Source organism: Pinus tabuliformis, chromosome 3_2 (genome assembly GCF_031772625.1).
Source record: "Pinus tabuliformis cultivar Carrire ecotype Pingquan chromosome 3_2, CPIR1, whole genome shotgun sequence".
Lineage (NCBI taxonomy): Eukaryota > Viridiplantae > Streptophyta > Pinopsida > Pinales > Pinaceae > Pinus > Pinus tabuliformis.
Genome location: NC_142302.1, coordinates 518,888,064 through 518,901,835, shown reverse-complemented (window position 1 = coordinate 518,901,835; position 13,772 = coordinate 518,888,064). Strand labels below are relative to the sequence as shown.

Here is a 13,772-nt window from a genome sequence, read left to right as displayed (position 1 = left end):
ATAAAAACGTTCTCGGGGCAATAATTTAAACGAAAAGACTAAACTACCGAAAGAGGTAGTGACTAATAATAAAGACGTTCTCGGGGCAATAATTTAAACCGAAAAGACTAAACTACTGGAAGAGGTAGTGACTAATAATAAAGACGTTGCAATAATTAAAACTGAAAAGATTTGGCAAGAGCTAATGAGCATACCATAGGGTATTAAATGCCCGCTTACATGCGTCTGAGATAGCCCAATAACACACCGCCATTATTTTTTATTTATCTCTGAGATAGCCCAATAACACACCGCCATTATTTTTTATTTATCTAGTCACCACCCGCGTGTGTATTATCGGGCTATCTCGGACGCATGTAAGGCATTTAATGCCCTATGGTATGCTCGTTAGCTCTTGCAAAAAGATTTCATTGGTATTCGCTTTGAAAAAAGATCCGAAGGGGCACTCAACAATAATAAAGACGTAATCTAACAATAATAAAGACGTAATCTAACTTATAAATGAAATAGTCTTTTTCACCGGAATTCACCTATGCAAATTAAACAATTTAAACTCAAAGTTTTAAAAATTCCTTTGGGATTTTGGTTAAAATTAACCAAAAAAATAATCGTGAAAAAAACCATTTTATCTATATATTTATTTACATATTTAACTCATTAAAAAAATATAATTAAATTTAACCCATACAAAAAGATATAATTAAATTGGAGTGTAAGTTTTAAGATGGTAATTTTTTCTAAAATATACATTCTAATGTATTTAATATTAATTTAAACGTATTCTAACCTATATAAAATTAATATTTTGTGCATATTGATAAACTGTTGGGAATTCCGGGAAGGAGGCCGCCGGACTTCGAGGGGGTTCTATCGCTTTTATTTAAACAGCGCACGTGCACCTGGAACTGTTACCGTGGCAAATTGTATTCGTGCGGGTGGATCTGGCCGTCGATAGGACGCTTCCGTTGCATCGATTGCCCCTATTTTCTCCTTCTAATACGTGTTTTGTCTTCACACCGAATCCTCCGTTACGACAAATTTTTTCTTCGGCCAACAACTTTTCTAAGGGCCCGCCGACCCGGGCCTGGTATCTCACACAAACCGGACATGAAAGAACCAACACCTCTCCAATCCCAATTCAACCATTCAAATAGAGGGTGGAAACGCCATATCCCTCACGGTGAGCGAAAATTTTGTCCAAGCTCAAACATATAAGGAGTATCAGACATTGCTGCTGCTGCTGCTGGTTCGTTCTATCTTCCCCTCTGGGAAAAAAATTAATCCAAGAGGGAGAGTTTTAGTACAGCGCCCCCGCTCTCTTTGCAGGCCTAATTATGATAACAGTCGCAAAGCCTGCAGACTGTCACTAGGGCCACTACTGGTGGTCACTGCTTATACAGTTGGCAGGCTTGGTGCTGTTTCTGGCTGGATTTGTTCGCCCTCAGCCCCCGGCCATTCTTCAATCAGTCTGGGTACTGCCCATATGTATTTAGAGTTTGCGGGGATCACTGTACTTCAGTGTATTTGTTGCAATCAGAGTGCTTGGCGCAGTCCCTCTGGTCAAATGCATGACTGCAATAGTTGATAAGTTGAGTTTGTTTGTAAACCCTAGATCAGACGAGGCGGCTGCTTCTTCTTCGTTATCGAATATGAACTCTGGTTCAGGCACTTCTGCCTCACTCCATGGCAGCTCTCTGCACATTCAAGCCGTTCCAGGGTTTCATTCTTCGTCGCTTCAAGCGTCGTCCCCGTTTCCCGTCTCGTCCAACAGCAACAACAACAAACGCAAACGTCGTCCAGCAGGAACCCCTGGTATGGTAGCAGGATTAGCCTTTGATTTTTGTGGCTTTATACTTCAAAATATTTTACTGGGATATTGAGTTTTGTTTTTATGTATATGCAGATCCCGATGCGGAAGTGGTGGCATTGTCGCCCAAAACGTTAATGGAATCTGATAGATATGTCTGTGAGATATGCCACCAGGGCTTTCAGAGGGATCAAAACTTGCAGATGCACAGGCGCCGGCACAAGGTTCCATGGAAGCTGTTAAAGAGACCTACTCCAGAAGTCCGAAAACGAGTGTATGTTTGCCCTGACCCAACGTGCCTTCATAACGATCCATGCCATGCTCTTGGAGACCTAGTTGGGATCAAGAAGCACTTCCGCAGAAAACACAGCATTGAGAAGCAATGGAAGTGCGAGAAATGCTCAAAGGGATATGCAGTCCAATCTGACTACAAAGCCCATCTCAAGACCTGTGGAACTAGAGGCCATTCTTGTGACTGCGGCCGAGTTTTTTCCAGGTATATTAATTATTTTGGTGTTTATTTGTATTTATTAGTTATTTAATTTATATGGCTGAGTGAACATAATGTATACTAAATTTACAGTAGATATGGTTAGACTAACATAATGTATGTCAAATTCGCAGTTGGGCTAATCTAATGTATACCAAATTAGCAGTAGGTATGACCTATAACATAGCTTATATCAAATTTACAGTGGATATTGTTTTTAATTATTTGGCTCTTCTTCTGAAATGTTAACTATTTTATGTCTGTACTCATTTACCAACTATTTAATTTATATGATTATATCAACATAATGTCTAAATTCACTGTAAATATTACTTTTTAATTATTTGTAATTAAACTGTTGGCTAACCTGGCAGGGCAGCCCATCTTGCAGTCCTCACTCTACTGTGTTATTTTTTCATATTTGTTGTAATTCATACATATTTGCTTGTTGGGCCTTCTCTTGTATCTCATTTTAGTTCAGTACTATCTCTAACATCATATAAATCCTAGTGTACATACTATGTATTCTCTATATTATATTTTGACTAAAAGCCCTTTTCAACAGCATTATATAAATCTCAATATATTTGCTGAACTTTCCCCTCTGTCTCTGTTCAACAAATTTCTCATTTACTCGTACAATCACTATTACAGAACATCATATAAATCTATTCTTAACAGATTTTTGAACCTTCCCCTCTGTTAGGCATATTCCTCCTGTACTTGTTCATCCCTTGAATATACTTAATTGGCTCCCTTCCTTGTCTGTTTATTCGTTAACAGACATGTCTTCTGGTCTTTCTCTGAAAATTGGGATGTGCGCCAAAGTCATATCTTGCCGACCAAATAATTTCAACCTATTGTCTTTATTATTGCAGGGTAGAGAGCTTCATCGAACACCAAGATAATTGCATTAAAGCAAAAGAGAGAGCAGCGTTTGGATACAGCGATCAGCCGAGCCTGCCTTCATTAACAGCCAGGACCAGCAGTTCCAATGATACACTCAGTGTCACGAGGTCTGGGATCTCAACAGCAGGCAAACAATTTGATTCTGCTAAGTTTCACGACCAAGCTGCTTGGCTGAATATAGAACAGCGAGAGCTTCAATTTCTTTCTGCAAATCACCAGCACAATACTTCTGAAACAGCAATAACATCGACGAACAACGCAGCTGCTGTAACCAGAGATCATTTCATTAGCTCGGGCACTGACCAGATATCGAATCCTGCCACCTTACATGCCAAAGAAAACAGATTTCTTGATGACAGTGCTCTAAGGTTGCAGCTCTCTATAGGCTTCTGCAAGTCTCCTGGAAACCATGAAGAAAAGCCACATGTAAAACCAGATCACTTCACTGCTGTTAATCAAACACAGCCAAGCAATAGGGCTGGAAACCAGAAAGCCCTAGGACTTACACTTTACTCTAACGATTCAATGCAATGTACTGAGAACGTTGAAACTGAAGCAGCAATGACTGATGTTTTCAGTACTTCATCCAGGCCAGCAGGCCATTATGAAGCAAGCCTAATAAACGACACAGGCAGCTCAGGCGCAGTGGCAGAAAACAGCTTCAGGGATTCTTCGCCTCAGAAGAGGAGAAAAGAGTTGAGCTTATTCCAAGCACTTTGGCCTGGTCACATGGTAAGACGTCATTCTGAGGAAGTGCAGCCTCCTGTAAGCCTAAGGTCTCAGATTCCTGCACCGTCCCTTCCTGAAACCGGGCAAGCAGAAAACCAGTTGGGTCACATGGCCGCAGAAGCTATAGCCAATGTAGAAAGCATGAGCTCACAAAGCGAGGCCGTAGAGAGAACCCAACTGGTAAACCCATGGTCCGATCACATCGCTGCTGCCCGCCTCGCTAAAGAACAAGCCCAGCAAGAACGAGACGAAGCCCAGAGTCACATGGCGGGAGCCGAGCTTCTTAAACACCAGGCCAGGGAGCAGCTGAGGCAGGCCACGGCCGAAAAAGCTTACGCAGAACACGCAAGAGATTTGGCGAAGAAGCAGATTGAATTAGCTGAAGCCGAATTCGAAGCAGCAAGGCGAATTCAAGAACAGGCTCACGCCCAGCTGGCCAGAGCTCAGCTTTTGAAAGAGCAGGCAACTAGGCGAATCGATGAAACTCGCCTAGAGATCACTTGCCAAGCTTGTCGCCAGCAGTTTCTCTGCCATATGCCTCCATTATGGCAGCCTGATCAGAACTCTAACAAAACACCTATGGTACTCCCAGTTGAGTACCCTTCCCCATCCAATTTTCCAAGACCTGTGCTCTTTCAAAATGGTCTCAAGAAAGAACCCTGAATGGACCATCAACCTGCAAATGGAATTTTGCAATTCTCTGTGTGATCCTTGCCAGCTGCTTCAAAACCGATGAACCATGTCAAATTTGGTAAGCTTTGAGTTGATCCTTGCATAATTGAACTCTGAATTTTCTTGAATGGATATTTTGAATACTGCATGCCATGTTTCAATAAGAGAATTCACAATAGCGGGGGTCCCCATTACATCATGTCTAATAATGGCGACTGTTCCCCTTGCTACGTCGTTCAGTCATAATTTCCATAAGATTATTTCGGTAAAAGAATGAGATTTTCGATTATGGTTTTCAATGGTTAGTTGCCGAACTTTGCAGCCAGCCAGAAGTTTCAGAGCTGAACCTAATAATAGAATCGAGCATTTTTATCTCAGTTTCTTGTCAATTATATGTGTATTAGAATACTTCACCAGCACTTAGTTTTAGCTTGGTTTACATTATAATTCATAACACTGTCATTGTCAATTGAACTTCCTATGAGAAAGAACACCAATTGAATTTGCATGGATTTACCTAATACCTCGTAACACTGTGATGGCCAGTAGAACTTCTTATGAAGATCCTAATTGGACTCCTATGACAACGGAAAGAACTCAATTTTTTTTTTTGGTCTATCAGATGTAAGCACCATGAGTATTTAATTTCTATGAAATTGTTATCGTTTCAGTAGGGTGGTTAGGTAGAATCACTGTTATTAACTTGATAAACTGTAATACCTTGATAAATATTGTTCTAATGAATTTGTATCTATAAATATTATTATATTAGCTACCAATCTTGTAAACACTTCAATAAATATACATCTCAACTGACCTGATACCAGCAACCTCACGCTTTCTTTCTTAAAATAGAAAACTTTCATCACCGATTAAACTATCGTAAAAACAAAAGATTACATGATTAATGAAATAGTCATCTTGCATTTTCATCTGGCAGAGACACCTGGTTTATATCTCAATATTAATCGTTATCAAACTGGTATAAAGAAAAGAATCTGGCTAATCTTTTCGAGACATTCCCTTGTATACGAATTCATCATCTCACTTTTTTGGGCAACAAATTCCCACACACAAATTTAAAATCTCTATAAGCTAGGCAATGGAGGGAAGTGGTCAAGGTCTGAGTTTGTACGGTCGTGTTCATCTGCAATTTTCCATTCCACATTGATTATTTGGGTATGTACCGTCTGGTTCGTTACGAATTCGACATTGAATGTTTGTTGTGATTCTCCAGTCCACCATGAATATTTGAATCTGTACGGTCTGCCTCGTTTGAAATTTTCCATCCCAAATTCAACATTTGGGTTTATACGGTCTGGATCGTTTAAATTTTCCATTCTACATTGAATATCTGACAGATAAAACATTGACCTTAATAATGATCCAATACAGGTATGACCAGTACTTCTTCCCAACAACTTCTGAGTGAATACTAGGTTCTGATTATGTTAAAGCTGTTTCCAACATCATTTCACTAAGCACGTCTGCTTTTCAAGGTTGTTTTGCATTCCTTTCACTAAATGCTGGTTTCTTTTCTTCGTTATCTTGCATAGTTAATTTGCATTCCTTTCACTAAATGCTGGTTGCTTTTCTTCGTTATTTTGCATTGGTTACTTTGTATTCCATTCACTAAATGCCTGTTGCTTTTTCTTTTCAAAGGTTATTTCGCATACCATTCACTAAATCCTCCTTGCTTTTTCCTTTTTAAGGTTGTTTAGGAAATAATATAAAGAGGCCATTTTTAAAAATATGTTGGCTTTAATTTAAATAAGTAATTTTTTTCCATAATTTTTTTTATGTGTAAAATTATAATTTAAAATTATTTATTTTACATAATCTTAATATCATAGTTTTTAAGAAGTTAAATTTATTTATGTATTTAATAGCATAATTTAAATAGCAAAACTGTACCATCTTTTATATATTTTTTACCAAATACATTGGATTAGAAATTTACCAAATGACTTACTCCATACTCTTTAATTAATAATGAAATGATATAATCATGATCATTAAGTGAAGTGCCCTTAAACCTTTTGTGAGCGAGTTAACTTCTCACTCAATGGCCAAGAGTTGTCTTTTGAAATTTTAATGGCCAAGAGTTGTCTCTTGAAATTTTACAAGAGAAACATAATCTTTACCTCTCAGTCAATGGCAGCAAGAGAGTCCATCCTTGTCTGTTGTTGAAATTTTAGAAGAGAAACATAATGTTAAATTCAAGCATAATTATCTAGAGGCCATTACATTAAACATGATGTCATGTTTCTCAAACACTTTACCCCACAATTCCGAGCACAATGTCTTTGTGGCATGGTTTTTTTATGTGGTAGTTTACCCATTGAGAATTGTGCTTGATGATCTTCCACTCAACATGTAATAATTAATTATACATATTGACCTTATAGCTTGTGATAATATTAATTATAATCCATCTTTTGATGAGTGCAAAAGAGGTTAGTTTAGAACTATCACTTCATTCTTTGCAAAAGTCATGATTCTTTCCTAGAACACTACTATAGGTAGACTCTAACATCACGATTATCAAAACCCAAAAGATTATGACATTTTTCATCAAATATATAATGTGAGAGAATTGAAATTTTCTTATCTCTAATATTATTACATTTCTTGCAAAGTAAAAGTGGTCTCTATAACTAATCTCTTACTTTTACATGCATAACCATAACTATTTAACACTTACAATACCTTAAATACTATATGCAAAACCATATTTTTAATGCATTTAATCCAAATGCAAAGCCATATGAATATATTGCATGAGCACGGTATTATTTTATAGGTATTTTTCTTGTTGCAAAGCCATGGGTAATATTCTACTTGTTTCCTTTACTACAAAACCAATCTTGTTATTACTATTGCAATCACATAAATTAATAACATAAAATATAGCTAATCATTTTATCTTTATTCCCAAAATATAATACGAGTGCACACAATTATATGTGCATATCTATTTTTCTCATATTTTAGAGGCATTAAAGAAATCATATAGTTAGAAAACCATGCCTAATTACCCATATTTCTCCTATGCATTAATATAACCATCTTTATATCATGCAAAATCAAATGCATTAACCATCACATATTAATATCACAAATGTATTGGAAATACATTGCCAAAGGTCAACTTTTATTTATAAATGTAAAAATGATTATAACCTTACTACAATGTTGACATATTGTAGGACTGTGTGTGTACATATATATATATATATATATATATATATATATATATATATATATATATATATATATATATATATATATATATATATATATATATATATATATATATAATCCATTTGCAACTCCAACTTCCCTCTTGTCAAAATGTTAGCATCTTGTTCCTCTGCCAGAATGTATTGCAACAAAATTATTTGCCTCTATGCACGGTCCCGTAAATGGTCATACCATATTTATATGCTTGGATCAATCATGAAAAAAATGATTTTCAGAGATTTGATGCAACTTTGATTATCATAGTATATCATAGTTGGATCCATCATTTGACCAAACAATCCAATAAGTATCTTTCTCATCTAGTTCGCCTCACATACTACTTGACTAGAAACCATGTATTATGCTTTTACTTCCTAATGTACGAAACCAATGCAGACCCAGCGTTGAAAATTCCACCTGATGTACTCTTTCGGTCTGATGGACTCCCCACCCAATCTGCGTCAGTGAAGCCATATAAATCCACTTCCTTTGTCCATTTGTTCCATATTCCAAACTAGGTAGTGCCTTTGAGGTACCGTAAAACATGCTTAGCTACCCTCCAAAATAATTTGGTTGGCCTAACCATAGCTTGGATCAGTTGGTTGACTGCATAACACATATCTCGTCATGTGTTCATAAGATACATTAATGAACCCACCAACTATCCGTAAACAATAGCATCCACTTCCTCACCTGAAGCGACATCCTCTTTCCTCTAGTTGGTTGCTAGAGGTGTGTCCATGGGTTTGTGACTGTCCATGCAGAACCTCTGAAGTATCTTGTTGGCATACTTTCCCTTAGAGACAAACAATTCCCCATCAACTTGCCATACTTTCATTCCAAGGAAGTAGTCCATGAGACCCATGTCCTTCATTTCAAACTCTCTTGCAAGGTCCTTATGCCAGGATTTGATCAACTTCTCATCACCAGTTAAAATAAAATCATTAACATTTAAGAAAATAATAAGCAATTTACATTCTACCAACATATGATAGAGTTTTTCATCCGCTTCACTTTTGGTGAATCCCAAACAGGTTAGTTATCGATCCTGGTGTACCAAGCATGGGGTGCTTGCTTGAGACCATACAACACTCACTTGAGTTTGCACACAGGAGACTCCCTACTAAAAGTCTCAAAGCCTTCTGGTTGCTCGATGTACACCTCCTCCTCAATCACTCCATTGAGGAATGCTTTTTTTACATGCATATGATGGATATTCCACCCTATCTGTGAATCCAGAGCAAGAATTGGTTTGATGGATGAATAGCTTGCTACATGAGTAAATGTCTCCTCATAGTTAATCCCCTAATCTTGAGAGTATCCCTTGGCCAAAAATATGGCCTTGTACTTTTCTATGCTTTCGTCTTTGGCATTCTTTACCTTGAAGATCCATCTTGAACCCACAACTGATTTGTCTACTGGTCTTGGGACCACTTCCTGAACAATGTTCTTTACAATGGATTTGTATTCCTCCACCATTGCATCAACCCATACAGGTTGCTCTACTTCTTCCTCGAAAGAGGATGCCTTAGTCTTTACAAGCTCAGTAATTAGATCCATGTAACCAGTGTAATGATCTGATGACCTTCTCTACCTACGGTGATTTGAAGGAGCACCCACATTCTCCTTCGCATCCCTCACAATTCTCTTAGATTCCTTGGTCCTTTTCTTGCCTTCTCTTGGTGGTTTTGCTTGAGTGGCACTACTACACGAAGGGCAATTTTAATATTATGGATGTCAACTAATGATATCAATGCATTGCTCGAGGCCAACTTTTATTTATAAATGTAAAAATGTTTATAAACTTAATACAATGTTGACCTATTGCAAAATTATTTTCCATTGTAGAATCGTGTGTGTGTGTGTGTGTGTGTGTGCATATCTATATATAGATAATCAATTTGCACATTGTATGCGAATAATTTCTAATATAGATCGTGCATGCTCATATAATATTTTAGCATGTAACCTATTACAAATTTACTATTGTAGAACCACACATATATATATATATATATATATATATATATATATATCCCTTTTCAAGTTGCATGTAATTAATTTTTAATGTAGAATGTGCATTCTTATATAATAATTACCATGCCAGGATTTAGAGTTATACCATAAAAAAAAACATTAATACATATCGTAAAATCCAAGATGGGCTTCAGGGTAGGTGCTTTAGGTTAATTCCCAAGGATATGAATGGTCAAAATGTCATTTTTAACAAGTTTCCATGTATTCTAACTTGGAGATATACCAATTGTTATGCGTTGTTCAAGAAAACATTCCATGTTTATATTGTGGCATCCATTTACAGAGTTGTCGACATAAATGTTGCCAACTACAAGGAGAACTCTCTACCACAATTTCCATATGCACTCTCACTGCAAAATAGACCATTGTTTCTTGTATTCATCCCTCAAATGACAAAGGATAATATTATTCCTCCCTTTGAATTTATTGATCAAGGCTCTTCATGGTGAAAATCACGTATTCTTTGAAAATTTCTCACTTGTGAAACTAGCATCGGTGTTCAAAGTTATGATGAGAAAATTTGGAAAAACTTGAATCCTCAAAGCTACGCTTGGAGCTTAGTGATCAAGGGTTTATCATTCTTTTAAATATGTAGAAATTAGGTTGTATATTTGCAACTGCTCATGAAGTTTTAATCAAAATCACAAGACCCAAACCTACACTACTGCTCTGTGGACATTAATTCAAAAAATTAGAACAAAAATCTCAGACATTCAAGAAGAAATAACACACATGAAACAAGTATTTTTATCTGGGGAGAGTAATCAGCTAAAAACCCCAATGTCTACTTACATTAATAAAATGAATAAAAATGTATTACAATTTCTTTGCTCAACTGAGATCACCTTGCAAGTGCACAACTTATCTCTTTGCTCACTAAAGGCCTCTATCCCAGACTTAGTAAAATTTTGCCTCAGCTTGAGCTCTTATTTCCTTGCACTCTTCCTTGAGCAATTAGCCCCTATTATTTTGGAAATCCTTCTTAATTGAATTACACAATTCCTTAGGCTAACCATCTAGCTGCATGCAACACCTGTACACTCAAGACTAGTCTACAACTGATGTTACATTGTCTTGGAATCACCACCTCAATTGCGCAATTCAAATTCTCTACATGCACTAGCTATTTTGGGTTGATTGATCTGTTAACTGGATGATCATTGAGCTTTGACTAGTTCCTCCAAAAGTTGGAACTATTTTAACTGAAAATAACCTGAGACAACTGACCTTGATTTCTACAAATTAGCAATCACACATGCAAAACTGAAATATAGCTCTTCCAACTCGATTCTACTTAGTAAACTCAGTGACACAAGCCATGTCACACAAGTTAACATTATCCAAGTTGTCTATTAATGTGGAAATTCAAATTTTCTCAATTTAATCAAGGAAGAATAAAATTGATAATTTCTTGTTTCAATTTTCAACACTCCTTCTCAGTAAGAAAGGGATTATCAACCACCCCTATCCTACACCAGTGGAACTCAAACTTCCCTCTTGATAAGGCCTTTGTCAAAATTTCAGCATCTTGTTCCTCTGTGAGAATCTACTGCAACAACATTCTTTGCCTCTATACACAGTCCCATAAATGGTGATACAATATATCTATATGCTTGGATTGATAATGAAAAATAGGATTTTCAGATATATTGATGCAACTCTAATTATCACAGTAGATCACAGTTGGATCCATCATCTGACCAAACAATCCAACAAGTATCTTTCTCATCCAGATCGCCTCACATACTACTTGACTAGAAACCATGTATTTTTCTTATGTCAAGCTGAGTGTTGCAGATATTTGCTTCCTATTATACAAAGAAACCACAACGGACCCAACACTGAAAATTCCGTCTGATGTACTATTTCATTCTGATGGACTCCCCACCCAATCTGCATCTGTGAATCCACACAACTTCACTCGCTTTTTCTGTCTGTACCATTTTCCAAACTAGGTAGTGTCTCTAAAGTACCATAAAACATGCTTAGCTTCCCTCAAAAATAATTTGGTTGGCCTAACCATATCTTGGCTTAGTTGGTTGACTACATAGCACATATCTGGTCATGTGTTCACAAGATACATTAATGAACCCACCAAATATCGGTAAACAATAGCATCCAATTCCTCACCTTAAGTGGCATCCTCTTTCCTCTAGTGGAAATCCTTCTTAATTGAATTACAAATTCCTTAGGCTAACCATCTAGCTGCATGCAACACCTGTACACTCAAGACTAGTCTACAACTGATGTTACATTGTCTTGGAATCACCACCTCAATTGCGCAATTCAAATTCTCTACATGCACTAGCTATTTTGGGTTGATTGATCTGTTAACTGGATGATCATTGAGCTTTGACTAGTTCCTCCAAAAGTTGGAACTATTTTAACTGAAAATAACCTGAGATAATTGACCTTGATTTCTACAAATTAGCAATCACACATGCAAAACTGAAATATAGCTCTTCCAACTCGATTCTACTTAGTAAACTCAGTGACACAAGCCATGTCACACAAGTTAACATTATCCAAGTTGTCTATTAATGTGGAAATTCAAATTTTCTCAATTTAATCAAGGAAGAATAAAATTGATAATTTCTTGTTGCAATTTTCAACACTCCTTCTCAGTAAGAAAGGGATTATCAACCACCCCTATCCTACACCAGTGGAACTCAAACTTCCCTCTTGATAAGGCCTTTGTCAAAATTTCAGCATCTTGTTCCTCTGTGAGAATCTACTGCAACAACATTCTTTGCCTCTATACACAGTCCCATAAATGGTGATACAATATATCTATATGCTTGGATTGATAATGAAAAATAGGATTTTCAGATATATTGATGCAACTCTAATTATCACAGTAGATCACAGTTGGATCCATCATCTGACCAAACAATCCATCAAGTATCTTTCTCATCCAGATCGCCTCACATACTACTTGACTAGAAACCATGTATTTTTCTTATGTCAAGCTGAGTGTTGCAGATATTTGCTTCCTATTGTACAAAGAAACCACAACGGACCCAACACTGAAAATTCCGTCTGATGTACTATTTCATTCTGATGGACTCCCCACCCAATCTGCATCTGTGAATCCACACAATTTCACTCGCTTTTTCTATCTGTACCATTTTCCAAACTAGGTAGTGTCTCTAAAGTACCATAAAACATGCTTAGCTTCCCTAAAAAATAATTTGGTTGGCCTAACCATATCTTGGCTTAGTTGGTTGACTACATAGCACATATCTGGTCATGTGTTCACAAGATACATTAATGAACCCACCAAATATCGGTAAACAATAGCATCCAATTCCTCACCTTAAGTGGCATCCTCTTTCCTCTAGTTGGTCACTAGAGGTGACTCCATGGGTTCACAAATATCCATGTGGAACCTCTAAAGCATCTCGTTGGCATACTAGCCTTGAGAAACAAACAGTTCCCCATCACCTTTCCATATTCTTTTGTCTTCTACATGCTTTACCTTGAAGATCCATCTCGAACCCACAACTGATTTCTCTGTTGGTCGTAGGAAAAATTCCCAAACAATATTCTTTACAATGAATTCATATTCCTCCACCATTGCATCAACCCATACAGGTTTTTGTATTTCTTCCTCGAAAGAGGACAACTCAGTCTATACAAGATCAGTCATTAGAGCCATGTAGCCAGTGTACCGATCTTATGACATTCTCTGCCTGTGCTGATTTGAAGGAGCATCCACATTCTCCTTCGCATCCCACACAAGTCTCTGAGCTTCCCTGGTCCTTTCCCTGCCTTCTCTAGATGGTTATGCTTGAGTGGAAGTACTACATGAAGGACATTTTTAAGACAAAAGAAATCTTGTCTTAAAAAGTCATTTTTTATTTTAGTTATTTTACATTAAAATTT

The 13,772-nt window shown here is 36.9% G+C and overlaps 1 protein-coding gene across 1 annotated transcript; it reads left to right on the top strand.

Annotated features, from left to right (window-relative positions):
• The first annotated feature begins 1,146 nt into the window (after positions 1-1,146).
• Positions 1,147-4,984, top strand: LOC149181601 (uncharacterized). The gene is made up of 3 exons (XM_089416653.1): positions 1,147-1,812; positions 1,904-2,303; positions 3,176-4,984. Exons 1-3 carry the CDS (start codon positions 1,569-1,571, stop codon positions 4,596-4,598), a joined length of 2,067 nt encoding a protein of 688 aa, XP_089272779.1. The 5' UTR covers positions 1,147-1,568; the 3' UTR covers positions 4,599-4,984.
• The last annotated feature ends 8,788 nt before the right edge of the window (positions 4,985-13,772 follow it).